The sequence below is a fragment of the Westerdykella ornata genome (genome assembly GCF_010094085.1).
Source record: "Westerdykella ornata strain CBS 379.55 unplaced genomic scaffold EI97scaffold_13, whole genome shotgun sequence".
Classification (NCBI taxonomy): Eukaryota; Fungi; Ascomycota; class Dothideomycetes; order Pleosporales; family Sporormiaceae; genus Westerdykella; species Westerdykella ornata.
This window is the reverse complement of record NW_022986863.1, coordinates 192,421-219,809: the sequence shown is the minus strand read 5'-3', so window position 1 is coordinate 219,809 and position 27,389 is coordinate 192,421. Positions and strand designations below refer to the sequence as shown.

The 27,389-nt window shown below is 53.6% G+C and overlaps 12 protein-coding genes across 12 annotated transcripts; 6 read left to right on the top strand and 6 right to left on the bottom strand.

The window, feature by feature from the left end:
* The first annotated feature begins 564 nt into the window (after positions 1 to 564).
* On the top strand, positions 565 to 2,144 carry EI97DRAFT_434014 (uncharacterized protein). The gene has a single exon (XM_033798515.1). It carries the CDS (start codon positions 627 to 629, stop codon positions 1,698 to 1,700), a length of 1,074 nt encoding a protein of 357 aa, XP_033653144.1. The 5' UTR covers positions 565 to 626; the 3' UTR covers positions 1,701 to 2,144.
* On the top strand, positions 1,780 to 2,326 carry EI97DRAFT_65125 (uncharacterized protein). Its single transcript, XM_033802989.1, has one exon. It carries the CDS (start codon positions 1,860 to 1,862, stop codon positions 2,133 to 2,135), a length of 276 nt encoding a protein of 91 aa, XP_033653143.1. The 5' UTR covers positions 1,780 to 1,859; the 3' UTR covers positions 2,136 to 2,326.
* EI97DRAFT_65261 (uncharacterized protein) lies at positions 2,110 to 3,323 on the top strand. The gene has a single exon (XM_033802991.1). The coding sequence runs from the start codon at positions 2,519 to 2,521 to the stop codon at positions 3,269 to 3,271; it is 753 nt and encodes a 250-aa protein (XP_033653142.1). The 5' UTR covers positions 2,110 to 2,518; the 3' UTR covers positions 3,272 to 3,323.
* Positions 3,324 to 4,774: 1,451 nt separating this feature from the next.
* On the bottom strand, positions 4,775 to 6,822 carry EI97DRAFT_65143 (uncharacterized protein). The gene is made up of 2 exons (XM_033802990.1): positions 5,725 to 6,822; positions 4,775 to 5,675 (listed from the first exon to the last, which is right to left on the bottom strand). The coding sequence occupies exons 1-2, from the start codon at positions 6,638 to 6,640 to the stop codon at positions 4,825 to 4,827; spliced, it is 1,767 nt and encodes a 588-aa protein (XP_033653141.1). The 5' UTR covers positions 6,641 to 6,822; the 3' UTR covers positions 4,775 to 4,824.
* A 1,631-nt stretch (positions 6,823 to 8,453) lies between these two features.
* Positions 8,454 to 9,734, bottom strand: EI97DRAFT_434011 (uncharacterized protein). The gene has a single exon (XM_033798514.1). The coding sequence runs from the start codon at positions 9,493 to 9,495 to the stop codon at positions 8,650 to 8,652; it is 846 nt and encodes a 281-aa protein (XP_033653140.1). The 5' UTR covers positions 9,496 to 9,734; the 3' UTR covers positions 8,454 to 8,649.
* A 1,431-nt stretch (positions 9,735 to 11,165) lies between these two features.
* EI97DRAFT_459075 (NADH-ubiquinone oxidoreductase 29.9 kd subunit precursor) lies at positions 11,166 to 12,001 on the bottom strand (the record flags this gene model as incomplete). The annotated part of the gene is made up of 3 exons (XM_033800965.1): positions 11,166 to 11,250; positions 11,311 to 11,415; positions 11,466 to 12,001. 3 exons carry the CDS (start codon positions 11,999 to 12,001, stop codon positions 11,166 to 11,168), a joined length of 726 nt encoding a protein of 241 aa, XP_033653139.1.
* Positions 12,002 to 12,159: 158 nt separating this feature from the next.
* Positions 12,160 to 14,832, top strand: EI97DRAFT_434009 (thioredoxin-domain-containing protein). Its single transcript, XM_033798513.1, has 3 exons — positions 12,160 to 12,516; positions 12,568 to 14,161; positions 14,222 to 14,832. The coding sequence occupies exons 1-3, from the start codon at positions 12,323 to 12,325 to the stop codon at positions 14,558 to 14,560; spliced, it is 2,127 nt and encodes a 708-aa protein (XP_033653138.1). The 5' UTR covers positions 12,160 to 12,322; the 3' UTR covers positions 14,561 to 14,832.
* Positions 14,833 to 15,182: 350 nt separating this feature from the next.
* EI97DRAFT_450816 (uncharacterized protein) lies at positions 15,183 to 15,809 on the top strand (the record flags this gene model as incomplete). The annotated part of the gene is made up of 1 exon (XM_033800308.1): positions 15,183 to 15,809. The coding sequence occupies one exon, from the start codon at positions 15,183 to 15,185 to the stop codon at positions 15,807 to 15,809; it is 627 nt and encodes a 208-aa protein (XP_033653137.1).
* Positions 15,810 to 15,913: 104 nt separating this feature from the next.
* On the bottom strand, positions 15,914 to 17,228 carry EI97DRAFT_474899 (uncharacterized protein; the record flags this gene model as incomplete). Its single annotated transcript, XM_033801906.1, has 2 exons — positions 15,914 to 16,749; positions 16,941 to 17,228. The coding sequence occupies 2 exons, from the start codon at positions 17,226 to 17,228 to the stop codon at positions 16,177 to 16,179; spliced, it is 861 nt and encodes a 286-aa protein (XP_033653136.1). The 3' UTR covers positions 15,914 to 16,176.
* A 564-nt stretch (positions 17,229 to 17,792) lies between these two features.
* Positions 17,793 to 21,129, bottom strand: EI97DRAFT_434006 (uncharacterized protein). Its single transcript, XM_033798512.1, has 8 exons — positions 21,052 to 21,129; positions 20,939 to 21,000; positions 20,777 to 20,793; positions 20,597 to 20,718; positions 19,820 to 20,544; positions 19,702 to 19,774; positions 19,228 to 19,656; positions 17,793 to 19,181 (listed from the first exon to the last, which is right to left on the bottom strand). Exons 1-8 carry the CDS (start codon positions 21,123 to 21,125, stop codon positions 17,978 to 17,980), a joined length of 2,706 nt encoding a protein of 901 aa, XP_033653135.1. The 5' UTR covers positions 21,126 to 21,129; the 3' UTR covers positions 17,793 to 17,977.
* Positions 21,130 to 21,474: 345 nt separating this feature from the next.
* EI97DRAFT_419900 (uncharacterized protein) lies at positions 21,475 to 22,173 on the bottom strand (the record flags this gene model as incomplete). Its single annotated transcript, XM_033797009.1, has 2 exons — positions 21,915 to 22,173; positions 21,475 to 21,861 (listed from the first exon to the last, which is right to left on the bottom strand). Exons 1-2 carry the CDS (start codon positions 22,101 to 22,103, stop codon positions 21,475 to 21,477), a joined length of 576 nt encoding a protein of 191 aa, XP_033653134.1. The 5' UTR covers positions 22,104 to 22,173.
* Positions 22,174 to 22,553: 380 nt separating this feature from the next.
* On the top strand, positions 22,554 to 24,447 carry EI97DRAFT_64954 (uncharacterized protein). The gene has a single exon (XM_033802987.1). The coding sequence runs from the start codon at positions 22,840 to 22,842 to the stop codon at positions 24,244 to 24,246; it is 1,407 nt and encodes a 468-aa protein (XP_033653133.1). The 5' UTR covers positions 22,554 to 22,839; the 3' UTR covers positions 24,247 to 24,447.
* Positions 24,448 to 27,389: the final 2,942 nt, after the last annotated feature.

Here is a 27,389-nt window from a genome sequence, read left to right as displayed (position 1 = left end):
GAACTTCGGATTGAATATCGACGTGGAATTCACGAGAGCTGATGATGAGGATTCACCATTAGTGACATCTTTTGGTAAGGATATCTAGAAAAGGGCATTCGGTCGACCTCGATCTACCATGGAGTTAACATCCTCCTTTCCAAAGTCGTTCATACCCATGGATGGGTCGGGGAGTGAGAGACGTCACGTGAGGCCCGGTTTAGTCTCAATGACGCTTGGCGGTAGTTTCCCCATGTTTGTTTCCACTTCTCCACACTGCCTTCAATAAGCTTCCCCGCCACAAACACCAGATTCTCGACTCTCCCGGGCAACTCACAGCTATACGAACTCACTGTTTCCGCGCTTTGCGAATTCTAAGGTTCAGCTCTCGTGCCGCCGTGTCTCTCCCTCCCACGAGCTTCTGGTTCCGTCAGCCCCAGACAGCCTCTCCGGCAGCGGTGATCGCAACGCGCCGATCGCTCAGCATGCCTGGTTTGTTCGCCAAAGAGCGTCCAGGTCCATTATCTGAAATCGAAATCCACTCTCCTCTACCTCGCTCACCCATGGGTCCAACAACTGTTGTTCGCCATGTGACCAACTTTGGCGTTCACGAGACCGGGAAGCTGTATCGTCCCCCGAACAGCCCCATGACGACGAGCTCATCGATGTTTTGCAGCGCCGGTGCAGATGTGTTGGCGAATAGCACTCCTTCGATATCTCGCTGCTCTGATATACGAAGTCCACCTCCGCTCGCCAACGATCGATACCAGCTTGCAGGAGGTATGGAGCCAACAGATCGGTGCGCTGGACACGCCGGGGATTACGACGATTACTTCCAACTTGAAAAACATCGCCAACTGTGGACACCTTCGATCCCCTCTGCCCGGCCGCGAGACCAGCATTCACCTGACGACATGGATTCCACCCCAACCGCGAAAGCGTGGGTCCTCAATCAGATCTACAATCTCGTAGGGGGAGTTGCAGGCAGTCTTATCCAGTTCTGCTCTCGCCCGTTTCGTGGTTTTCAGGCAGGAGGCGGGCAGGCGTACACATTTGGACCGGAAGAAGAGGTGGTGAGAGAGGGAATCAGGGAATCAGCGCACGAGCAGGAGTTGTCCACACCAGTGCGGCCTCATACCATGGTACCAGCAAACTATCCCGAAGACAACTACGGCGTGCTTTCGTTGGAGTCTCTGGACAGTGAGCGCCCAAGAATGGCCAAAAGACTGCGAACAGCGGACAACTGGGTGATGGTAGACGCAAATGGAGACGTGGAATCGCGACCTTCGACGCCTCGACTATCCGAACGGCGACTGCCCAGCCATACCCAATCACCGTCGCGGATACCCAGACCTGTGTCCAGAACACATGAGCTACAGACACCCTCGAGGCGGCCTTCACTCATCCCTGTATCTCGACGGTCCACACTTGCCAGGCAGGCAAACCACGGGGCGCGTCCGGCCTTCTCCCAGCCCAGCAGCACACCGAGGTCGTACAATCGCCAAAGCTACGGTTCGCCCGCCATGTTCAAGGATAGTAAAAGCAGCAAGCAGAGCCCGTTGCCAGCAGAGACGCAGCGCCTAATCAACCAGAGACGTCGCGAGCAGCTTGAAGACGAGGCGCGCCTACACCGAATGAGCTCGCAGATGGACGAGATGCTTCGGCAGGCGCGGGAGGCGTTGGGAAGGAAGATTGAGATAGCAGAGGGCGACTACACTTGAGATAGCGACGCCGTAAGACACGACGACGGCAACTGAAAATGGATTCCGAATCGCTACAACGCAGTCTCCGCTCTGAACTCCCAAGACGCATTCTCACCCGAACCAGCCGCTGTCCTGCTTGGAGCCGACTGGGTGAGCTTGTGTGGATCCGGTTTGAAAATGCTCGGGATCTCAGGATTTCGGCCTCATGGAAGTTTCCTCGTAAAGCCGGCCTCCCTTCGCGTTTCCGGTTGTCGGCAGCATCTTCCGTCAGGCACGACTAGATTGATGCCATGGGATGTGGCCCCGCAGTGCTGGGTTCCCAGCCCCCCTTGGCACACGTGTGCCTCTGCTCCCCGCCAACTGCTACCTTTAGCAGCTGTTCATGGGCCTGCTGTGAACTTGCTAATGACGAAGGGCATAGGGCCGGTTCTCACACCAGAGATGGCTGGGTGAACGACACGCCGTTTTGCCTGCCGTTGAACGAACGAACTAGACTTCCACAGACACAGCTGGAGCTCTTACCAAGTACAGCTATCTACGGTCGGCGCCGCCCAACCCCGCATGCCCCGCCCTATTCACAAGTCGCGAGAACCACGGCACACGACACCAGCAATCGTAGTCGTGCCACTTGTGCAGCCCGGGTGCAACCCCAGCGTTCCCATTATTCCTATCTCGCAGGCCTGGACCCGCACCTGTGGATATTTGAACGCTACACAGCCTCCCTCCGCCTCTGCCATATTCCCTCATTCCCCTCGTGCTTCTAGCTTCTGTCGGGCTGCGCCACATAGCCTTTGTACATCCTTCGACACTTCTGCTCCTCACCGTCAGGCGTCGGCATGACTTGCAACATCCACCAGACGCCGTGGGTGGAGCCTCTGCCATTGTACACGCGTCACGATCCGGACGCCCTGTCTATCCGTAGCGCAGCTCCTTCGTACGTGTCCGAGACGCCGACGTACACCTCACGCCGACCCAGCCACGACGTCTCAACCCCGACATCACTCCTCCCACCTCGCTCTGCGAACCAGCAGACGCGAGGCCTCCCCCCTGCCCGCTATGCTCCCGGCTTCCAGTCGCGCGCACCGGGCTCAGTCTCCGAAGTGAACATGCGCAACTTGCCCGTGAACGCGTGGAGTACAACTAGCCCAAACAACAGTAGGCAATATGAAGCAGTGGCTCGACGGCGCGCCAGTCAAGCTGCAAGCAGCAGAGCTAATGCGAACCCTGCTGTTGCTTCCATCTCCCAGAACGGCGCAGGCAATGCACGTCCGTCTTCCAGGCATGGTGGCTCGCCCAATGCGTCATCGTCTTCCCTCAACACATACCCTCTTGCCGCCGCAAGCTCCCCCGCTCCCCCGAACCCGCTCGAGGACCCGTACCTGGTAGGCGAGGAGGCCGCTCGCCGAGCTCGAGCTCAGAGGATCTATCGGGAGATGTGCCTGAGGGAGGAGGAGGCAACTCGGATGGAGACGAGGAGCTGGGAATTCATGTTTCTGCAGATGACGGACTGGGAAGAGCGTGTGCAGTGCAGGAGGAAGAACAAGACGGGGCGCTCCAGGTTACTCAACCGCCTCGGGTTGAGGCCTTGAACTGCGTCTGCCTACTGCGTACCTGCTAGAGGCTGGTACCAGAACGAACGCGGGCATACAATTTATGCGATATGAGGCTATGATCGGACGGATGAGCTCAGGTCTACAGATTTTCCTTGGACGCGTCCACCTGGCATACGGAGGGTGTGTTTGTTTTGGTGTCTTGCATCATTTCCGTGGGACGGACGGCGTTGTTCGTCTTTTGTGGGAAGCGCCTGAGACTGGCGGATCTCCTGATTCTGCTCATCTCCCTCCGCTCCCTTCGTCCGGCTCGTTGACTTAGATCATTCGACCGAGTGCTGTGGATAGGGGCAGCGGCTTTGATTTTCATGGGGCGGTTATCGGCTTTGCGAGCCTTTGTTGAAAAGGATATGAATTCACCGTTTCTGGAGAACTTCGTGCCCATTGGCGCGTGTGTGCAGATGCAGTCAGGTGGTTTCGCTCTAGTGTTTCTTGTTGCATAGCCTCTACTACTATCATCCAGCCTGGAGAATATGTATGACAAACGGCGCGAGTAGGTACGAGGATTCAGCGGTACATCTATGGCCCGAAACACATCAAATCGCTTCCCCGAGCCATCTACATACCTCTTCCTTTGCAGGGAATATAGCGGGCGAAAAATGCGCCATGGCTTTTCTCACTCAATAATGCGTCGTCCATCACAACCTCCACGTCCTTGACCATCAAACTTCGACAGCGAGTCGAAGGCAAATGATGGGATACCCTGATTAAGAAGCCAACCTGCATTGCTTTGAACAGTACCATGTCACTATCTACTGTTCCATCGCTCCATAAACCCAACGTCTATACCTTAGTTTTTCCTCATTCCAGGGTGACGTACCCTCTTCATTTTCTAAATTGATTGACAAGCATGCTAGAAACCCCGCCCGCCGTTGTGTCTATGTGTGCGTCGTTGTGAGTCGTGTTACAGCCAGCCGTAAACATGGAATTCCTCTCCTTCTCTTTTTTTGACGCCGAAACATGCAATCCGTGAGGAAGGAAGTTATCTAGAGAATGCTGGTGTACAAAGGGAAAGTAGATGGCACCAGTCCAACAAGGCGACTTTGATGAGGAAGACGAAGGAAGGACAGCAGCAGATTTCTCCCAGTGCTACGGTGGACCCTCAGGGAATGTTCCTAGGAGATCGAGCGGATGCCGAAAACGAGATCGAACCCCGTATGTGAGATCTGGTTCCGAAGAGAGACTTGTTCTACAGGTAAGCCAAAGCGATTGCGACAAACTCAGCCGTGATGTGTGTGTGTGTGTGTGTAAAATGCATAAACTCTCAAACTCCTCGAAATGCGTCAGGTCTCCGAAACTCGCCAAATGTATGAAACCGAGCGCCATGATACCATTGGAGAGAGGGGTGGAAAGTGGCCGCGCAGGCAAACGGGCGAATGGCGGAAGAAGGTGCGGAGATGCCGAGTGTTCACTGGCTTGCGTGGAGGACTAAAGCTGAAGACAAAAGCGGAAAGCCAAAGCTAAACCCAGAGAGTCGAAGTCGAACCCATTTGAACCGGTTGTCGGAAATACCATGCCCATTCAGGGTGAATCTAGATCACAGCAGAAACCCCGTCCATGGTGGCAACGGAGCCAGCTGCGGCGGTGACGCCGTTGGCCAGCCCATTCTGCATATTGCGGGAAAGGTCGAACTCATTCGTCCGCAGTCCATTGGCTTGCTGGGCACCGTTGGTCTGGCGGATGGCGCTTTGGTGATTCGATCCGTTGCTCTGATGATCCGCTCCGAATGGCCACTGGTTGACCCGGTCGGCGAACGTGGGGCCAGCGTCGACACGGGAAAAGGCGGGAAGGGACTCTGAGGCCGGGGGAACGGCGGACTGGCTCAAATCTGGTTGATTTATGCTGGCGGAATCGTATCCAAACGTACCTCCGCCCGAAGCCGCATTGCCTGGCGTCGCAAACGGACTCACGTCGTTAGAAAGGGGGTGATTTCCCAGAGCTACTCCAGGCCGGACACCGCTGCCGTTAGTGAGGGGGAAGCCAGGGAAGGACCTCCTGTTGTCTTTAGCGCCAGGGCCAGGCTGGAATAGGCTGTTGGAGCGCGAGCTCCTTGCCGATAATGATTGGGGGGCAGTCATGGTGCCGTCAGTGGAGTCGGCAAAGTTGTTCCCGTCATGGGTCAAGGGAGCCATGTGGCCCACGGTTGTCATATATTGCGCGTCGGTGAAGGGCCCAGACGTAGTTGCCGTCGCCATGTACGGGTTCCCGGCGCCGTTGGTAGGCCGTTGGGGTTTGCGCAGATGAGCCTGTGCATATTGCAAGTGGGTGACGTTGTCTGGATTACCTCGTCGTACGGAGCACTTGTTGAAGTGGCGTTTGAGTATATCACTACGCGAGAAGGTGTCCAAACATAGAGCACATGAATATGGCCGCTCGCCAGTGTCTGCAGGGAGATTAGCAAGCGCAGAGAGAACGAGCGGGGGCTAACTTACGGCGCAACGTGTGCCTCTTCAGATGCTTGAGGTGTTGGTACGACTTTGTACAATGCGGGCAATCATACTTCCCCTCGGCGTTCTTGGTGACGTTGATGGGTGCCCTTGGGGTCGGTTGGGGACGGCCATTCATGGTAGGAAGCACGCCCCGGCGGCCCTGCTGTCCCACAACATGAACGGGCTCCTGGTCAGGTAACGTGGTGAAAGGTGCTGCCGCGTACACGGGATTGGAGTGTAGAGGGCGGGAGCCCATGATATAAGAGGCGGAGTTCGTATACTGCCCATTCGCCTGAGCCGTGGTCGTCATGGGAGGTGGGTAACTCGCAGTCGTGTACATTGAAAAATGCGGTCGAGTTGGCACAGGGGCTATGGCTGGGTGGTTTGCTGGCGTAGAGGACGAGGAGGCGTGAAGAGGCAGGGCCTGGAGATTACAATTGATGCTGTTGTTTGCGGGGAATGGTGGGAAATTGTCCGTCAACGGGGGTAGCCTCTCAGGCAGCGCGTTGCCATGCTGTTGTTGTTGTTGTTGCTGCTGCTGCTGATGTTGACCTGTTCCATACCCGGAGATGCCATGGAACGGTTGTGACGCGTTGGTATACTGATGGGTACCATTGTAATGGGGCGAGGGGTATATGGAAGGATTCTGGACGTGGGACTGAGTCTGGTATTGAGCGGTCTGGTGGTTCTGCGGAGGGGTTTTGGAACCGGTTCTTGAACGGGCCCCAGCCTGGGGGTCTTGCTGCTGGGGAGGAGCTACAGATGGATTTGTACGATTGTCCATGATAGGGAGGGATGGAGAAGCGGAGTGGGAGGGGAAAGCGACCAATGGGTCGGGCGGGTCGCGTCGAAGAGAAACGGGTCGGTGGAGAGGAGAGGTGAAGTGTGGTCGAGTAGTGATGAGGGGGGGATGGAGCATGCGAAGGGTTTGGTGGATCCGGCGGGTCCTCGAAGCGGGAAGGAAGACAGGTACCGAGCTTTGAGGCGCGGGTGGTGGCCGGGGGGGAATGGGAAGCGTCAGTCTGCGCACAATTGGCCGCCGTGCAAGATCAATGGGGCGACAATGGTGTGGAGGCGAGGTGGTTTCGCCGAGATTGACGTGCTCTGCCGGCGGGCGGAAGAGGTTGGTGGTGGTGGGTGCAGAGACGACGTTGGAAGAATCCGATGGAGGTTTGTGAGGGTTGCAAAGAAAAAACGGCGGCGGCCCAGGGAGGTGGGAGGAGGAGGTCGGCAAGATCTGCAATGACCCACTTTGTTGTCAGCCTCAGCCGAGGGAAGGCAGATTACTTGTAAGATGGATGGGAGAAGAGTTGTCGATGTCGGATGATTATCGATTGATGTCGTTGCGTGGGGGTTGAAGGAGATGGAAGCGTACAGAAGAGTTGGGCGAAGCAATACAGGACTGTACCACAGTAGTGAAGAAAGAATAACACGCGGTTTTGGGCTTGGGCTGGGGGGCTCGCTCGTCTGGATTTGCTTTGGCGGTTGATGAAAAATTTTTGACGTCGTTGCTGGTGGCCTGTCGCCGCCGATTCCGCTTGCCAGCTCTTTGCTTGCTGGTCCCCCCGCGGCACTCGCCCACTCGCGCACTCGCCGACCTTTGGCCGACCACGAGGGAAACAAGCTTGTGGACGTCGATGTGATTCTAACAGTACGGAGTACACAGTAGATACAACGCAGTACGGAGAAGAAGCAGGAATGTGTGATGGCTCCAAGGCGGTGAGCTCTGGACGGTATTGCATTGGCGTATCCCATCCGAAGACATAGTACAATACTGTGTACGGAGTAATTATCTCGCCACAAGAATCCACGTCCGTTATACTGTTGGATGCGCATGACGTCGGCACACGGCACTATTGCCCATCTTTTCGACTCGCGTTCTGGTGTCGAGTGCCTGGGCACAGAAGGACTTCAACACTGCGGCTTTCCACGTTCGAGTTACTGTAACTCACTCCTCGATAACCAATCTGGCGCAATTCAATTGGCGAGAGGCTGATGATGCAACCAGAGGACTGCGTTTGAAAGGTTAATTATTGCCAATTATTACCAAGTATACTATGTACTTCCTTTGATACTGTGTAGAAACGAGGCGCTTCTCCATACATAGCTACCCGTGCAACCCCTGGCGGTTCATCAGTCGGATGTGAGAAAAACGGCCCAGTTATCGATAAGGCAGAGCGGAGTCCGGACAGACGGAGGCGGCGCCCTTTCCCACATGCTTGTTTGGGCCTTGGGATGGGATGAGTGGCTGAGTCCGGATGTGGCTTGCAGCGCCCGTGCGTCATTTTTTATTCCCGACCTCGGGATGGTCCGATGAGAGCCGCAACCATGTGACATCCCGCCTCGGTTCCTCACCTGGGCAAGCTGCAAGTAAAAGAGCCTCCCGCTCTCCATCATCATTCCCCCGATCAAGGCCCCCATATAGCCCACCGTCTTCATCACACCTCCTACCGAGTAGAGGCGACGCTGAACTCGGCGGGCCCTCCTGTTGTTGCAACAACTTTTCTCTGCCCTCGCGCCCGAATACTGACGCCGATTTCCAAAACTGACCCTTCTTGGCATCGGCTTACCAAACTCAGTGCCGCGGCGCCCAGTTCGGTTAAGCCGGCCTGCCGTCCGTCGGAGCTCTGTTCAACCTCAACCATCCATGAGGCCCTATCATGTGGACTATTGTTATTGAAATCTGACAAGAACAGACTCTCAGAGCAGGAGAATTGTCCCACTACTACATGTTAAGACGCACAACACCACACCATACCCTCCAACAGGCGCTACACGGCTTGTATTTAGATAACACACAATGGCCAATTGGGACCATTCTAGTCTCCTGTCTGAGTCTTTTCTTCAGCTTTCTGATCTTGTTGGATCATCCTTCTCTCGTCCCTCACTGCCCATTGCTCGCCGCGACAAGTACATGACTTTGGTATACTAATGAAACTTACCTAGAGCATCATCTGGATGACCGCCATAGCTGCTCGGATCGATAAACTCCTGCTTCACCAACGGACCCCTTTCCCCTTGGTGGTTCTCCTCCCACGCCTTTAGGAAAGTCGGACCCTGGTAGTCCTCTATGCTGTCATACATAGTCCCCCCGAGGCGCTGCAACACGGTGCATCGTTCATCCATAGTACGCGCCAGCGACACGAGACCATAGTGCTCCGGCCTCAGCTTCTCGTCCCCCTTCCGCCCCAGAATCACCTTCTCACACGCAAGCACGCATAGTGCTCCAGGCGTGTGCGAGGGCCACGCAACCCGCACCCATCCGCGCTCCAACCGCGTCGGCTCCAGCCCCTCGTCCGCCTCTACCGCGTCAAGTGCTTCGTCGTCGGAATATTCAAGCTTCCCCACGAAGTCGCGCCGGGCCTCGCTGTCCCACCACGTGGCCCCCAGACGCAGCAAGGCCTGGCAGAATGCGTCTTCGGCATCTCGGTCGGCGTCCCGTCGTAAAGGAGGGTCGAGGGGGTCGAGATGCAGGAAGTCAAAGTCAGGAGGCGTCGCGCTTTCTAGCACGATGACGCCCCCTCGCGAGGGCCATCCGTGGAGGGTGATGGTGTCTTGGTTTAGGGAGGTGCGGTGGGAGATGCGGAGGTTGTAGGCGCGGTGTTTGCCTAGACAAGGGCTTTTGAGAGACTGATTTCGACCGTGTTTGTCCTCGAAGGCGCTCCGAGGGGGAATATTTGATCTCGAGGCCATGCCACTGGGAGGACTTGTTCGAGGCGTAATGTGAATACTGTTGTATTCGGTTTTGATAGCCTTGACCATGGGTGACCACATTTAGAAATGTTTGAATGAGTTGGTAGTGGCTACGTATTACGTTTAGTTGTTGCAGGTGGTTGCGTTGCTGTGCCGTATAAGTAGCGGGGAAGCTGCTGGGACGCTCAGGCGCTTCTACGTACAATTTGAATGTACAAGAAGTCAAAAGAGCAAACAAATTAGAGCGTTTTAGGTCAAATATGACACCTCTTACCAATCAACCTAAATGCTGCAGCTATGTACGAGCAAAAAGGTGTTAATAGCAACGATGATTACTATGATAACAAAGGCGATCTCTTGATGCAACATAATTAATATTCTTACTCAGCCGAGTAGACGCCAGGAGAGTCTGCAGTCTCTGCTTCCCATTATCAAGGACATTCCCAGCGAATGTAGTTCGCAATCAGAAGTTTGTTTGTCTGCGATTCTCGTGCAATTCAAGTATATGACGCCTAACTCTTACAGTCGATTTTCTTAGTAATCTTGGCGGTGTCACTGTTATGAGTTATCTGTCCAGGTTTTATGGATTGTGATACATCCAGGGGCATCAAAGACGTCTTCTTCTGACTTTGAACATGCTTGTACAATCAAGGGGAGGCTGTGCTAGTACCTACAGATTTTTCCCTCTAGAAAATAGGCTTGAGAGCACAGTGTTTCGGTGCCGCACCACATTCGGGAGACTAAGCAGCTAATTGAAGGAAGCCACGAGCTTACGCAGGTGTTGAAGATAAAACCAGAAAAAATAATTCTAGGTCTGAAACCCTACACACTGGCTTTTAGATGTTGCTGTCGGTTGAGGACTAGGTACGTTCAGGCTACACCGCGGAGACAGTTTTTGAAGAATTCGAGAAGCGACTCTAGCACATCTACTCTGTAAGACTTGCACAGCCAATGATGTTGATTGATAAGCAGAAAGTCGATGAGGACTTTATCATGCGGCAATAATGGAGTGCTCTCGTGTATAAAGGCTTCTCCGCGCCCTGTCCGTCGGCTACCCAAAACAGACACTGCGCCGTGTACGGCGTCGGTATAGTTAGTATTCATAGAGGCAATTTTTGCAATTTTCTGAAGTATAACTGGTTTCGGTCATGTAGTTGTAGGGCTTGGGAAGTTATTGGAGATTAGTCCTCGGGATTTCTGCCCCTGAGTGCTTCGAGCGGTTGTGTGCTGGGCTGGCTTTTGACATGAAATGCATAACTGTGGCGCGATAGATTTACAACTGATCCCGTCGTTGGACTGAACATCTGGGAACATTCTAGCTGCTGCGTCAAGGACTTCGGAAATTTGATGATACTTGGCGCCGCTTGATTATCACGGCCAGAAGCTGGTTTGTCGAAGAAATGGTGGAGTATGTTCCATCAAATCTTATCACACCCTGAGAAGAAGTGCTTGGGAATCACCTAATACGGGGTAAGCATCATCGTACTCCATTGCTTTAAGCAAGCATGCGGGTAGATTTTGGGTACCCAGAGAACACAACATGTGTTGTCGTGTGCATGAATGCCCAGGTTGGAGGAAACCCGAAGCGAAGCGTACATTGAGTGAAGCTCATTTCGGACGCCATTGTAGATACCCATGGCATCGTCACTTATTGATCTTATCCGGTCTTATGACTGAGGAGAACTCATGCTGCAGCCTCTGTATTCGAACATCTCGACTCTTCGATATATACATTTGTTCTTGCATCGACTTTACGGCGATCCGGTCTTGGTATGGCCGCCGCGCTCAAAGTATGTCCATTGACCTTCTGGTGCCTGCTCCTCAAGCGCCTCCCAGCTGCAACTTGTTAGATGATGTCCATTCAAGCATGTCGTGACCAGGGCGGACAAAACTTACACCTTGTTCTCAATCATCACATCCACGAGCTTGTGTTCGCCTTCGGCAACCTGGATGACCTCCTCGATAAGGCCAGCACCGATCTGGCTCTCCACTTCAGATATTCTATCAACACTTAGCAAGTATGTACCACACGGCACGCGAAAAACACATACTGCTCAGCCGTAAGCTGCGGCTCCAAAGGCAGCTTGACCTCATGGATCTCATCCGCAGGATTGTAATCCTTTCCACCAGCAACCTTCGCAAACAGATGCTTCCGCGCCTTCACCGTCTGAATGCCCTCTTTCAGCGTGATCGGCTCCTCTCCATTCCACTCTGCCTTGACCGATCGGAAGTCCACTATCCTCTTGGTCTTCTTGAGCCGCACATGCTGCCCAGCCGAGGTGGAAACAACCTCAAACGCCTTGGGATGCTCCGAAATTTGATATTGCACTTGCTGTTGCCATTCCTCGAGCCCCTTGGGCTTTGCGGCCTCAATGATGGCGAGACGGTGCTTGGTGAGCGCTTCCGTGGCTTGCCGGTACACAGAGTTCTCGGGAATCTTCTGCAGCTTGTCTAGCGTCGAGCTGTAGAGGTACAGGAGGGTGGATCGTGGTGTGGGATGTGTGAGAAGGCCAGTGAGGCCCGTCGGCGCGCCGGCCTCGAGATATTGCTCCTTGACGGCAGCAAGAAGCCTGGAAGCCGCCCTCATGCTTGCGGTGTGCGGATGCCCAAGGCGGAGAATTGGGTCTTGATTATAATATCGATGATGATGAGAGAGCTTCGCGAGGTTCAAGAAGGTGCCCATGCCAAGCCGCGGCCCCCCTGCTCGCCCGCTCCATCTCACCTCATCCCCTCCCCGACTAAATAGGGGATCTGTTCTCGGGCGTCGCAAGCCGACAATGTGAGATCTACAACAATAACTACCACCCAGGACCCCTACGACCAACTCGAAGGACGGAAGAGCTGGGGCTTATTCTGCCGTAGTATTCTCCAAATCCGGTTTTTGCTTCCACGCCTCATCCCTTTCACCATGCGCTCCTTACTCTATTCCCTCCTGTCGCTGGCGACACTCGCAACCGTCCTGGCTGGTGATGCAGCGCCAGCCAAAACAGCAGAGGACTGGGACGAGGTAGTACCAGACACGGTATTTAATGGCCAAACAGTGCCCCCCATGAAGGAGTTGGACTCCATCCACATTGAGGAAGATCTAAGCAAGGGGAACTGGTAAGACCACCCTCAATCTCCAATGCGTGGCCGCTCTAAGACCTATCCTAGGCTGGTCGAGTTCTTCTCACCGAAGTGTCCTCACTGCGTAGCTTTCATACCTACTTGGCAGACGCTGTACGAATTTTACTACACATCGAAGCCGATACAATCGAAAGACCAAAGCGAGCGCGATTCCTTAAACACATTCACACGATACTATGATTTCAAGTTTGCGAAGGTCGACTGCGTAGCGTTTAGAGATGCCTGTGAAGCCCACAATGTCCGAGGCTACCCGTCCATTATACAGTTCAAGGACGGCAAAGAGATAAAGAGGGTAAAGGGGGCACAGGGGCTTGCGGACCTGAGCCAATGGGTCGAGGAGATCCTAGAGTCTGTGAGGCCGGGCTCGCGCGTAAAGGGAGGGCCGAAGCTACCCAAGGTGGGAGCTAATTCAGTAGAGACTGGCCCGGAAACCGAAGAAGAAGTCAAGGAGAAGGAAGGCGCAAAGGAAGAAACCCCAGTTACGTCAGCCCCGGCGAGCGAAGCGTCTGAGGTCACCGAATCCACGCCACCAAACGTGAAGGAGCCCGAGAAGGCTAAGGCGAACATGAACCCTTCAGGTATCTCGGAGCCCCTTACCGCCGAGACTTTCCAAAAGAGGGTAACCGATGCCCTGGAGCCATGGTTCATCAAGTTCTATGCTCCGTGGTGCCATCACTGCCAGGCCATGCAACCCAACTGGGCGGCCATGGCCCGCGAGATGCGCGGCAAGCTCAACATTGGAGAGGTTAATTGCGATGCGGAGAAGAGGTTGTGCAGGGACGCGGGTGTTAGAGGCTACCCGACCCTTCTATTCTTCCGCGGTGGCGAACGTGCCGAATACAATGGGCTGCGAGGCGTCGGCGACCTCATCGCTCATGCAGAAAAGGTGGTCGATATAGGCTCGGGCGTGCCTGATGTTGACTTGGCTGCATTTGAGAAGCTCGAAGAGACGGAAGAAGTCATTTTCGTCTTCTTCTACGACCATGCCACAACCACTGAGGATTTCATGGCTCTGGATCGCCTCACGCTCAGCTTAATTGACAAGGCCAAGTTGGTGAAGAGCAAGGACCCAGCTATGTTCAAGCGGTTCAAGATCTCCACCTGGCCGCGCATCATGGTTTCAAGGGACGGTAAACCGTCTTATTATGCTCCCTTGGCTCCCAAGGATACGCGCGATGTCAAGAAAGTGCTGACATGGATGAAGTCCGTTTGGCTGCCGATCGTCCCCGAATTGACAGCCACCAACGCCCGCGACATCATGGACGGCAAGTATGTCGTCCTAGCCGTCCTGAACCGAGAGCGCAAGGAAGAATTCGCAAACGCTAAGCGCGAGCTGAAAAACGCGGCGCTTGAGTGGATCGACAAGCAGACGCAGATGTTCCAGCTGGAGCGCCAGGAATTGCGTGATGCAAAGCAGTTGCGCATCGAGGAAGCAGAGGACAAGGGCGACGAAAGGGCTGTGATGAACGCGAAGAACATCCGGATCGACATGGACGAGCTGGATCGCAAGAGCGTTGGGTTTGCTTGGGTCGACGGCGTGTTTTGGGAGCGGTGGGTTAAGAGCACGTATGGCGTGGATGTGAAGGTCGATGGGGAGAGGGCCATTATCAATGATGAGGATGTAAGTCTCACAATTCCTGGCAGACAGCGAACCTGGCAACAGGATTTGACACCAACACAGAATAAACGCTTCTGGGACACGACGATCAACGGCGAGCCTATCCGCGTCTCGCGCACCTACATATTGGAAACCATTCCCAAAGTCATCTCCTCACCCCCCAAGATCTCCGCGAAGTCTACCACGGGCACCTTCTCGCGCTGGTTCTTCAACATGCGTCATTTCTGCTCTGCGCACCCTTGGTTGGCGCTCGCCATGGTAGTCGCGGCTCTGCTGGTCGGCTCCGTAGTCGGGAAGAATAAGATGAGGAGGAGGGGCTATGGCTCGCCCTCCGGATTTTTACAAACAGGTGAAAAGGATGGTCTGCTCGGGGGCTTTGGCGGGCAAGGGAAGAAGGACTAGAAGTCTGGAAGGTACATTTGGAAGAGAAAGAATGGGGAGTACTGGGATAGGATCGATCTCTAGGATGGGTCTGTGCCGAGGAAGGATTGACTGGTGCTAATCTCATACTTGTTATAGCATTTCACATGGCGCTCCCGGGATGGATGCTTTAGGAGGTTGGGTGTAGGGTTCGTTTTGGGACGGCATTCGTCGGATCTATTTGGGATCGGGATTCATATTCATTCCTTGCAGCAGATGTACCATCAATACTAGTCCATGACCAATTGCCTGACCTGCGCGGAGTTGTAGCCAGCCCTGGAGTACTCCGTACCTTGTGTCGATAACAGACTACCCCTTCACGTGCCATCGCGTCATGTCATTCCCATCCCCACTATTTATTTATACAACTCTGCATCAGCCGCACGACAAGCCAATCAGTCCAGCTGCGCGTATGCCACACATCCACTTTGTCCCACCACTCTCATTTAGAACTTCGAGATTCCCTTCTGGGCTTCGTATCTCGTTCCATTCTTCTTTCACAGAACCATACCGTCTCTATACCCGCCAGACCGTCTTTTACTCCCACACTCACTACTACTACGCGCACCGCACCGCAGCCTCACGCAGCAAAAGCATCCCCACCATGTCCGACATAACCATCTCCTCCCTGGCCCGCATCTCCCGCGAAGCCCTCGCTGAACAACTGCTCGCAACCCCGATTTCCCAAACCACGACCCCGAATCCTTCCTCCTCCACCTCCACCACCCCCACCGGCACATCCTCCTCCACCTGCGCGCAATCACCGCCGGGATCCAGCACCACCCCTGCCCCGAGCATTGCCATCGTCGACGTCCGCGACGGCGACCACATTGGCGGCCACATCCGCGGCAGCACGTGGGTCCCCAGCAGCGAACTGGATTTCCGCACTCCGCAACTCGTGCGCGACCTGCAAGATAAGGATGTCGTGGTTTTTCACTGTGCGTTGAGTCAGCAGCGCGGGCCGAGTGCGGCCTTGAGGTATTTGAGGGAGAAGAGGAGGTTGGATGGGGAGGGGAGTGTGAGTATTAGTGGTGGCGTTGTGAAGGAGGGGTTTGAGAAGGTTGATGGGGAAGGGAAGGAAGGGCTGGCAGAAGGAGAGGGCAAGGGGAAGAAGAAGGTGCAGAAGGTTTTGGTGTTGGAAGGTGGGTTTACAAAGTGGCAGGAGGCGTATGGGAGTGATGAGCGGTTGACGGAGGGGTGGCAGAAGGATATCTGGGAGTGGGGCAATTGAGGATGGAGAAGGGCTGGTAGATACCCTTGGATGAGGAGATACCGCAGCCATGTTCTTGAAGTTACCGGCTGGATATAACTATGCTTTCTCGAGGGTTGCAGCGGGAGATATCACTGCACATCTCTTCAAGAAGGTGGGCTTGCACGGTACACGGATCTGGAGCTGGCATTAATACATATCACGCCATATTATTGTCATACCGGATACATGATCTTCTGTGCAGACAAAGAAATGTATCATAGAATTCCTAACCACAACGCCAAACTGCAGGGCTTCGTACGCTTCAATATCCCGATCTTTTCCCTTTGGCTTCGAACTGGTTGCACAACCTCTGAGACATCTCACAGTTCTCACACCCTTTCTTCCATTATGAACAACCCCCACTCTGCGGCTGATCCTTCTTCAACTCGGCATAATTTTTCCTCTCATGCTCCATGATCGCCTCCACCTTCTTCGCACTCGCACTCGCCCTATCAAAGCGATAGCCAAGCCACTCCTTCGCCAACCGCCTCGCCAACTCCAAGCCCACCACCCTCTCCCCCATACACAGCACCTGCGCATCATTACTCAGAATCGCCCTCTCGACGCTGAAACTGTCGTGAGCGGTCACAGCCCGGATACCAGGGACCTTGTTCGCCGCGATGGCGACGCCCAGACCGGTGCCGCAGATTAACAAGGCGCGGTCGACTTTTCCCTCAGCAACGAGTTGGGCTGCCGCGACGGCGACGTGCGGGTAGGCGGTTTTGTCGCTGGAGGAAGGGACGCCGACGTCGATGATGTCGGAGACAAGGGGGTGGGCGGAGAAGTCCTTCTTAATGGCTTCCTTGTACGAGACGCCGGCGTCATCGCAGCCGACGGCAATGCGGAGGGGGGCAAGCTGCTGCTGTGCCATTGTGAATTTGTACGATGATCGTCGTCGGGTAATCAAGTCTTCTTCTCCCTTGAAAACGTCGTTGTTCAGATAGCTCGCTCAGTCGTATCCGTATCGGCCAAACAACCAAACAGCTCCAGCTTCGTTCGCTCTCAAAGCTCACTGCAATCGTACTTGTCCTCAACTTTCTTCCTTCTCAGTTCCCTCTCAGAATCCCTGTCCTCCCCTTCGCTGTATCGTCGAACCGTATCCGTAATCACCCTCCCGTCAACAACCCGCTCAAAACTCCTAACAACCTCCTTCTCAAACGGCCTTGACAAGATCCTCAGACGCGTACTCCCAGACGAAGGCCCGGAGTGCTCCCTCACACGTACTCTTTCCCTCTCCCGGACTTCTCCTGGATCGTGGTTATGGTCCTCGACCCGCTGGTAAATATGGTCGGCGTTGGAATCGAGGTTGACCTCTAGGAACGCTCGGCGGGGAGTTTGAGATTGCGAATGCGACTGTGGCTGCGAGGGTGAGCTCAAGGAACTCGCGGTAGGCGCCATGGTTGTGGACGTGCCTGGGGGATATATATATGTAGGGGTTACGGAGACGAGAGTGGGGTTTGGCTGTATGCGGTAACGGAGGAAGTGCCAAATTGATTGATCGACTTGTTACGGTTGGGTGCGGGCAACCCCGCAGTGTGCTGTGTGGATGAATGAAGTGGGCGGTGGATTGCTGGTTTGGGTATGCCGACGCTGGCAGCACCTGGGCAGCGCTGGAGGCGCATTTACCCGCAACACGTGGTCGGGATAGAGGTCTTCGGGCGCCAACGGGGATTACTTACTTGATAAAGAAACATCGAGCAAAACTCACGGGAACTGGATCTGTAGTAAAGAATGAAAAATATCACAGTCCTGCGTAAGAACATGTGTGACTCGTTGAAGGGGCTTTCTGATTTGTAGAGGTATTACAAGGACTATATCTGATAGCATCATGCTCCGAGTAGAATTTCCAGCATAAGTGAAAGACAAACCCGACATCCACCATACCAACACAGTCCTGTTCTTACCGCCTAGCAGAATGTCAACGCCATCACAGCCTTCCCAAGGACAAACCACCAGTAGTACTTTGTGACCATCATAACGGGAAACCCCAGCCGTAGAGCGCACAGGACCAAAAAAGGGATCCCAAGTCCATCGACCTTATACACCGAAATGTCCCTGAAAGGAATCGTCTCCGCCATTGATGCCAAAGAAATTGAACCTTTATACCAATCATCGTCAGCTATGAACCAAACAAACAGAAATACATATCAGGCAAGGAACGCGGAAGGGTGGTTGCCATAAAGGTTCGAAAGCTCGTCGGGGATACTGGCGGAGTTGGGTTGAAGGAAGGCATACCAATCTTCCACGTTTAGTGTCGTGGGCACTATCGGATTCCCTGGTCCGTTGCTGCTGCTGCTCCAAGCGTCATCCGTCGAGGCACCTTGCTGGTTCTGCGCCATAATGTCCACTTGATGAGCCCAAGCCTGAGGATCGTTCTGATCGAAGCCAGCCATGGGCATGCCGGGATGCTGATTTCCCATGTTAGGCAGGTTCTGCTGCACGCCCGTGTTCTGTGAGTATTGCGGCCTTGACAACGCGGGATCCACCAAAGTATTATGGTTCTGCGCCGGCGAGATTTGCGGAAAGCTCACATGGGTATCGGCCGGAAATAGTTGATCGGGTTGGAAGTTCTGCCATAACTCCTGCGAGATATTCGGTGAGTTTCGTGTAACTAGATAGAGGTCAGGGGGGGTTCCAGGGTACGAGTAGGACGGATTGAATGGCGTTGTAGGCCGTGTGCCCGACCGCGAGGGACCCATGAAGGCGTCGTTGTTCTGTCTCGCCATATGCGGTGAGCCAGCAGTCATCTGGGGAATGTTGTGCTGTGGCAACTCCCGAGAAGGTGTAACGGCTGGTGTCTGCGGTCTTGACCTTTCATATGAGACCTGCTGTGCAGGTGTGGTATTGGCGAAACCAAGGTCCATTTCGTCAAACTTGCGTTTGTGTGGATCCTGCGCAGGTTTTTGCACTGGAGGCGGGCCGGAAGGTTTATTGCGCTGGTGGCGTTTTCCGGCTGCTTTCTGAAGACGTTCCTCCAAGTGCTTATTTCCAAGGATGGACTCGAATAAGGTGTGGACCATCTTAGCGACAAGCCAGACCTTGGAAACCTCCTTTAATGCGTCCATACAGATTTCGAGGCGCTGTTCCGTAGCTGCAACAATGGATTTGTTTGAGGAACGCATTTGGTAGACATGCATGATTAGTGCCGAAAACAGGCTGTACACGATGAAGGCGGGCGTGTACCGCAATTCACCGTTATCTCGAAGTTTCTCAATGATGGAAGTGATCATGCCGGCCGCCTGATACGCGATGTTTCGCGACGGATACGCGGCTTCTTCGTGGCTATCGAGTCCGTTCTTTGGCGAACCAGCGGGTGGCATATGGGCTCGGTGGAGCAGACAGAGAGTGGTACTGTGACTGTGAGCACACTACGCAGGGTTGCGCAGAGATTACTTACTAGTAGTTGGAATGCAACAGAGCCGCCCAGAAGTGGTGACGGTTCCTATCCCACTGCACATCTGGTGGACAGTTCTGTAACCAGTCTGCAAGCGCCATGTCGCTGTGCGTCAAGTCAAGGGCGTTGTTTCTGCGATATTTGGAAGCAACCGAGTATTGCTGGGAGAGAACCAATCCCATGATTTCTGTCAACTTGACGTAATTGATGAAAAAGTTGACATGGACCGGGTCTGGAGGGTATTCCGCAGGGCGATCTGGTTCATCCTCGATGAAGTCCTCGGGCGAGATCATCTCCACATCCGAATCATTCGGGTTGATCGCTACAGGCCGTCCAAGCGCCACGGCAACCGAGCGGTCACGGGAAAAGAGGGTCCACCATATCCTTTTCCAGAGTCGTTTATCGGATCTACTGAGCTGGGAACCTTCGACGCTGCAGGTGTCAGACTCATGAGCAGAGCAGGTTCCGTCAGCTTACCTTCTGTGCATCCCAGACCCTTGCGCGATAACAATACCCACCCTGCTCCAGTAGAAGACATTCTTTGTGACATCTACAACGTCAGTCTCAACCAATACATTAAGAGCAGGTAGCATACCTTCAGGGCCTTCCCAGTACCATCCCATCAATATAACAGACTGTACAATCGTTACACGATCGTCCTCGTAGTTTGCATCGTACAGAGCCTTGGCTCGCTTGTAGAAGGTCATGGCGGCTGGCGTAGTCGAGCCATTGGCGTCCATCAACTGAGGATTCGTGCATACGCGAGAGCCCGCGAGAAGAATCGCCTGAAGGAGGAGCAGAGACGGCGGGTTTTTCGGGTCCCGGTATTGACGCATAAACCGACTGCGATTGATAACGGGAACCACCGGTGCCACCCATTTGAAGAAAGCGTCTACAAGTTCGTCGCATAGCGAGCGGGGCGGGAGCAAAAATGCTCCCCGCTTGTGCAGGATATCGATCTCAAGGTTGTCCAAGTCGTTGGAGCGTGCCTTTGTGCCTCTGACATTTTCAGGAAGTGGATAGTGAACCACGTCCGTGTTACCGTGACGGTCATGAACGAGCAGTGACAGGTTGGACGACTCCCCAAGATAGGCCACGCGCCCTGCTTCTTTTATGGGCGCTCTCGCAAACTTGGGTTTCATGAACTGCACGTAGGTCCCATTATAGGTCGCTTGCTGGGCTGCATATGCGCTCGACTCGGCTGCGGATGGAGTGCCATTCGGGGAGTTGTACACGATGGTCTTGTCTCGTGTATCGGCGGCGGCGGGTGTGGTGCTGGTGGCGGGCGAGGTGCCGTCGGTTTGGCCGTCGCCCTGCTGGCTTCATCACAGTCAGCTCCTGCGAGGAAAGCGCAAGGATGATGGGTTCCCACCTGTTCTCATCCTTTAACCTGGCTTGAGTCTTCTTTCGCTTTGGTGCGGGGATGCGGCATTCAATGGCAAAGGCTGTGCAATTGGTGCATGGTACACCGAGGCTCGCGGCGTCGCATCGGACCTGGAAAACGGTTATGCGGTGCTCGTGTCCTGTCGCGGCTCATGTCTCGATTACTCACTTTGCGGGCATGGCAAGCTGGAGATGCGGTGGTTAGCAACGGTTTGATGAAGCTGGAGACCTCGGTGCCGAGGCACACTCTTCTGGGTCTATAAAGCCTGCGCGCAGCACCTGTTGACACGAAGCGCAGCCACATGGGCGCGAGATGGGAAAGAAGACTTACTTTCGCAGGCTCTGCTGGCGCGCTGGCGGCGGAATGATGGATGACCCTGCTGCTGGCTCGCTCTGTGTGCGGTCAGCGGAGCGTTTGCGGATGCGAGATGGTGGTGCACGCACGGAGCGGGAGTCGAGTTGTGAGGTTGGGCGGCCAGCGGCGGAGGGGCCGGAGCCGTGGGCCCAGAGGATGCCATGAAGCTATGCTCGCCGCTCATTCCTCGCTGCTTGTCGGAGGGTGAGTGTCGAGAGTCGCGGGCGGGTGTTTGTATGGACGTCGTCGGGTGCTCCAAGTGCTGGTTGCGGTCGGCGGCGGGATGGGGAGCGGGAGATGCCAAGCGACTAGCTACGAGAACAAGGTGAAGGTCCGGCGACGACGGAGGACCCCAAACGTCAGGTCCCTCCGATTGATCCAGTGGAGTGTTGCTCTTGCAGCACATCTATTATTCAAACCACTCAGCATGTTTCCAACTGCATTTCAAAAGCAATCTATAGGTCTCTAGCAAGTATGCTCGATGCATGATGTCCTCCCGCAGTTGAGCTTCTTCATACCACCTCCTTTGCCTTCATTGACGTATCTGGGCCTTCCCCGGCCTCGCGCCGCAGCCTGAATGCCGCCAGTTTCACGTCTTTGTTTGGAGGTGAAACCCAGCTAAGAGCTGGCCCTCCCGCTACCTGCTCCTCGACGATCTCCTGCTCTGTCGCGAAGACATAGGCCTGGTGCTCTATGGGGTCAAGCACCACATTGTCCAAGCTCTCCACTTGTACCTCGAAGATCAGCTTCCACCAGGCCTGGGATGGTTCATCCCAACCAAACTCGGCAACCTTCCGGACAATTCTCGTTACTTGGAGCCCAGTCTCTTCCTTGACCTCGCGCACAACAGCGTGGAGGATGGTTTCATCCGTGTCGTCCACTTTACCCCCCGGAATCTCCTTTGGACGCAGTGCTCAGCAGGTGTCTGTCTGGCGGTGGCCTTCCCACCTACCCAGAAGTTCGGAAATGCCTTTTCTTCTTTGGCACGTTGGACCAGGAGCATCTTCCCCTCACGGTTGAAGATGACCGCCCCGCTGACCAGCATGTGATATTGAGGGTGTCGCGTGAAGAACTCTTTGGCCGAGACCATGTACTCCTGCAATGACGGCGCGTAGACGAAAGGGGGCAGGCGAGCAGACATGATGTGGGAGCTTTGGAGAGGGCAGGATATAATGAGTGAAGATGTGGTATTCTTGCAAGATTCTGGGCCTGCCAGTGGATGCTCACCTTGCAGTCCCGAACTCGGACTGCTGCCTGGGGCTATTCAAACTTCCGCGAGTTTGAGTAAGTTATCTACGAACGTAGTGAGTTTTTGATTATAAGAACAACTATTCAGTTTCGTCTCTATCTGTGGCTCCAATATGGCAGCTGCAAGATGTGCGTGTGTGGAATTGGAGTCCTCTATACAAATCATGTGACGTTGCTCTACACCAGTTGACTTTACCTAGGTACTCTGCCTTGGTGGTCTCTCAACGTTCATTTAAACTGTTTCATCAGAGACGCTATACGCAAATGTTAGGCCATGCCTTTAGGTGCTGCATGGTCAGATACATCGATATCACGTGCGTACACGAAGGGAATGGAGTGAATAAAAGGCCTGGGGACGTGCGACCATCAACTCCCTGTGGACGCGAAACCCAGCCGAGAAAATAAGCTTCTAGGAAGCACGCTAAAAGCCTTACCTACAGCCTTGCAGGTGCGCACAGGTGCTTCCGGGGCAAGCCCACCCCGATCTCAAACACACGCGCTCGAAATATCCCCCCACATCGAAGCTATTTCGCAGACCTCGCTCCACCCTTACCGCGTACCAACATACACCGTGGAACATCCAGATCTCTCCACCCGATTCATCAACTGAATTCACGAGCCATTGCGCCATGACCAACCCGTCCAGAACCAGAGCGCGCGTGCGGCGCGGTACAAAAGAACGCGTCTCATCCCAATCGGAGCCCGACTGGTCCGACACCCCGGCCATAGAGGACTTCAGTGACGATAGCGATGGCCTGGTGCGCAAGATCTCGCATTCGAAGTCGATTCAGAACAGGAAAATGCCCATGTACTTCGAAAAGCAGCGCGGCCGCCCTTGGATGCACGGCGCGCTTCCTGCAGAAGAGGCAAAGCCCATGCAGCAGCCAGTGAAGCAACCAGCGAAGAACCAGGGGAATCTCAGTGCGGACGACGAGAGCAGCCTTTCGAGCGTTCCGGAGGAGAGCCTTCTGGATCCTAGCCTTCTGTCCCTCGACTCACTAGGATCGTCTTCCCCGGCCCACGGCACCCGTCCGCCGTCAGCAATCAAGATTGGAGGAACACCCGCGCACGAGACATCTTTCCTCGCCCTGAAGAAGTTCAAGCGCAGGGCGCGAGAGCCTAGTGTGCTGGATAGACTGGAAAAGGTTACCAGGGATTTGGAGCATCACATGGAGAAGAAGAATATGGAGAAATCGAAGAATGTCGCAAAAAGTCACCGTGGAACGAGCACACCGTCAACAGGGTCCTGTGGCAAGAAGAGGAAGCTCCCATCAACTCAATCAACACACGTCTCTCAATCATCCCCTCCGAACGTCGACGACAGTGGAACAAGCACACCGTCGACAGCCTCTACTGGAAAGAAGAGGAAGCTCTCATCGCCCCTATCACAACTTCCTCAAAGCTCCCCTCCGATTGTTGCCCGCCGTGGAACCAGCACACCATCACGGCCTTCGCCTGGAAGCAAGAACCATTTCTCATCACCTACTGCACGAGACATCGAATCCTCTCTTCCCGGTACACCCGAAATGGAACCGACCTCGCCCAGACATGCATTACTCAGAAGAGGAGGTTCAACTGGGCCGCGACAAGTATCCACTACCCACGTCTCATCACCTATTACACGAGACCCTGAATCTTCACCCCCCGGAATACCAGAAAAGGGATCGACTACGCCGAAACGTGGAAGACAGCGGAGAGGAGCACCAAGTGGGCCACTGGCTGTTTCCACAACGAAGCTCCAGGCTCTGCTTCCGCGGAGGCGGGCGCAAACCAGGCAACGACACGGGTCTGGTGATGAATTGGGGAAGTCAGACGATGACTGGGAAGTGCGGTCGCCGATCACGGAGGCTATGGAAGGACGACAGACACGTGAAGCAACAGCTGCAGAAGAGGCCTCCAGGACGAGGAGACCGTCCGGGGGAACGCCAGATCCAGTGTTGGCGAGTATCGCGAAGAAGTTCGCAGATGTCGATGCGTACGACATGGAGTTCGAGACGGTTGATGTCGGCGGTGGCAGTTCGAGTCCCTGGCGCTAGCTATGTCTTCAAGGCTAGGTAGATATCGTCTGTGTAGGATAATGTAACGGGTAAGCCCTGCGTAATCTTGCCTGGGATGCCTTACTCGACCTACATGCCAACCAAAGGTTGGCACTAGTTAGCTCAACAAGGATCCTTACCTTTACATAGATTTTCACGAGGCCTGCTTAAAACAACGCGTATTTCTATAGAACCTAAGGCTATCTACGTGTTTTTAGATATACCTAACGCGCCTAAAGGTCTATAATTAACAAACATAAACTTTCTAAATATTTAGGTAAATAGAGATTAAGTTAAACCTTGTTTTAAAACAAGGTTTAGGTTAAACCTTATTTCCAAATTTTAATCCTAGTTTATTTTAATAAGTAATTAGTAAGTAAATAAAGAAAACTAAACTATAAACCTTATTTTAAGGAAAAAACTTTTCGGAGACCCCCCACATTCCCTAGCGGCGACCTCCCACTCAGATGTACACAGTCGTGACCTGAACTTCGCACCACTAAGCCTATAATGGCAGCTGCCGTGGCTCGGAAAATGTTATTCTGCGCCGGCAATGCACTCCTCTCCAATTTCACAGCACAGGCCTGCATCGCCCATTTGAGCGTAGTGAATGGCCCAAATTTGTCACCTACACAAGGCGCTAGACCTCGCTTAATTTGTGCTAGCCAAAAGTGCACCTAGCTGGTGGAACAGCAGACCGTGTAACTGCCTCTACAACAACAACCAACCACTGCAACACTATCTCCGTACATACAGGAAATCTCATAATTGCTCTCCTGACTGAGCACTTTCGATTGCTCCAATCCGCTTCCAATTTGGATGTTGTGTTGTGGTTCTGTGGTGGGTCGAGGTAAGTCCGCCCATCAGCCCTAGCACCACGCGGGTAGCTGCCACCGTGCCATCTCCAACCAGACAAGTCTATCTGCTAATGTAGCTGATTAGATGATGAATATGAGCCCTCCACTTGAGCCTACCCCTGAGGATCCAGAAGCTCCGAGTAACTCTCCAGTTAATGAGGATGCCAATGACAAACTAGATGGTGAATTTATTGAGAAGGAGGACTACAAGGAGGCTGTTGCGGAGCTCAATCGGCAGCTGCAACCACAGGGTTACGCAGTCTCCATTGACAGCTATAAAAAGTATAAAGGGAAGACTACCAAGGACTTGATCAAGGTTGTACATCTCCGCTGCACCCACTCTCGCAAATATACCCAGGAAGGCAAAAGGAAGGCTACTGTCAGATTTGATGGTATCTAAAGATGTCACAGTGACAGAAAGATTGAATGAAGATGGGTTGACTGATTGTATTCAGGTGTGTGCCTGTGTGTTTGAGGCTGGGGCCTGACACCGGTTTTGATGTTCCTTCTCTGGGCACTAAGGCTGTGCAGGGCACTAGCCACTGCAGAATCACTAGCCACATGTCCTCAGACAGTACCGGTACAGGTAGTTTCTCCCAGTCCTCCTCTCCAGTCCCAGATGGGATATCCATAAACTGGCTTACCATCTGACATACACCCTCAGCTTGGAACCCATTGCAAGCTGGACCCAACAGCATCTCCTCTTCAGAGTAGCATGTCTTCTAACTTGCCTTGTACTTCATCCAAGTCTATCTCCTTCAGGGCACTTGAGTTCTTCACTCTTTCCAGTCCCAAATGATCCAAGAACCTGTTCCACTTATTCCCAGATAATACCTTTGTAAACCCATCAGCCAGCATCCTTTCTGATTGCAGATACTCAATCCTGATAATCTCAGATGATATCTCTTGCCTCAGCCAGTGATTGTGAATATCCACATGTCTGAGCTTGGTCTGCAACCTTGAGATCTCCGCATTGAGGAGCCTGATGGTTTGTTGATTGTCACAGTGGATGGTTATTGTCTGCTCTAGGAGTAGAACCTCCAGTTCCTTGAGGAGTCTTAAAATAAACATAGCTTCCTTTGCCACCTATGAGAGTATAAGCAGTTCAGCTTCAGTGGTGGATGTGGTGACTGTGTCTTGCTTGTTTGCCTTCCATGCAATGAGGCCATTGAACAGTTTGATTGTATATCCTTGGGAACTCTTCCTGTCCAGTGTATTGTGTGCAAATGATGCATCACTTGCAACTTCCAAGGAATCACCTTCTCCCATCTTGAGACCAAGGTTCTTTGTATCAAGGAGGTACAGGAGGACACGGTCTGCTCCATTTTGGTATTCCTATCCTGGGTTCATCAGGAAGTGGGCCAGTCTGGAAGTTGCAAAAGTAATGTCTGGTCTGGTGGTGACTGCAGCAAACAGCAAGGATCCAATCTTTCTCTGATACTTGTTGATCTCAGATGGTATTGCTAGGCCTTCCCTTGGCTTGAGTTCAACATTTGCCATTGGGGTATCATGCCTGAGGTCTGTTCTGTCCACCAGATGGCTGATCTTCTCAGCATACTGGGCTTGGGAGAGAAAGAGAGTGCACTTTTTACGGTCTCTCAGGACTTCCACACCAAGGAACCACTGAAGATCACCACCTCCTGTGATGGTGTACTTCTCTGTGAGTTTCCTGATGGTTTCCTGAGCTTCTCTCTTCCTGGACTTGTGGAATTCAACAATGATATCATCCACATAGAAGAACAGAATGATTCCATCCTTGATGAGACAACATGGTTCATATTTCACTATGTAGAATCCCATTTCTACCAGTATCTTTGTCAATTCCCTCTGCCACAGCAAGGAAGAAATCCTGAGTCTATACAAGGCCTTGTTGAGTCTAAGGAATATTCCTGGCTTCCTATATCCTGGAGGCATCTGCATGTAGACTTCTCTATCCATGGATGCATGCACAAAGGCATTGGTAATATCATATTACTTGAGTTCTAGGTCAAAGTATGCTGCAATGGCCATCATCATCCTGAAGGATCTCCCTGCCAGTGTTGCAGCATATGTGTCTTGAGATGTGATGTTCCTCTGTTGATCTCCTCTTACAACCAGGCGGGCCTTGCATTTGTCCAGTCTGTGGTGCTTGTCAAATTTGTAGACATATACCCACATGCAGTCCAGGATTTGGTGACCAGCATCTTTTACTTTCTTGCTTGAGACTTCAGTCCAGGATTGTGTGGGGATATGGGATCTGAGATGTGCTCTTTCTGCTTCCTCAAACTGTTCCCTGAGCTCATGGTC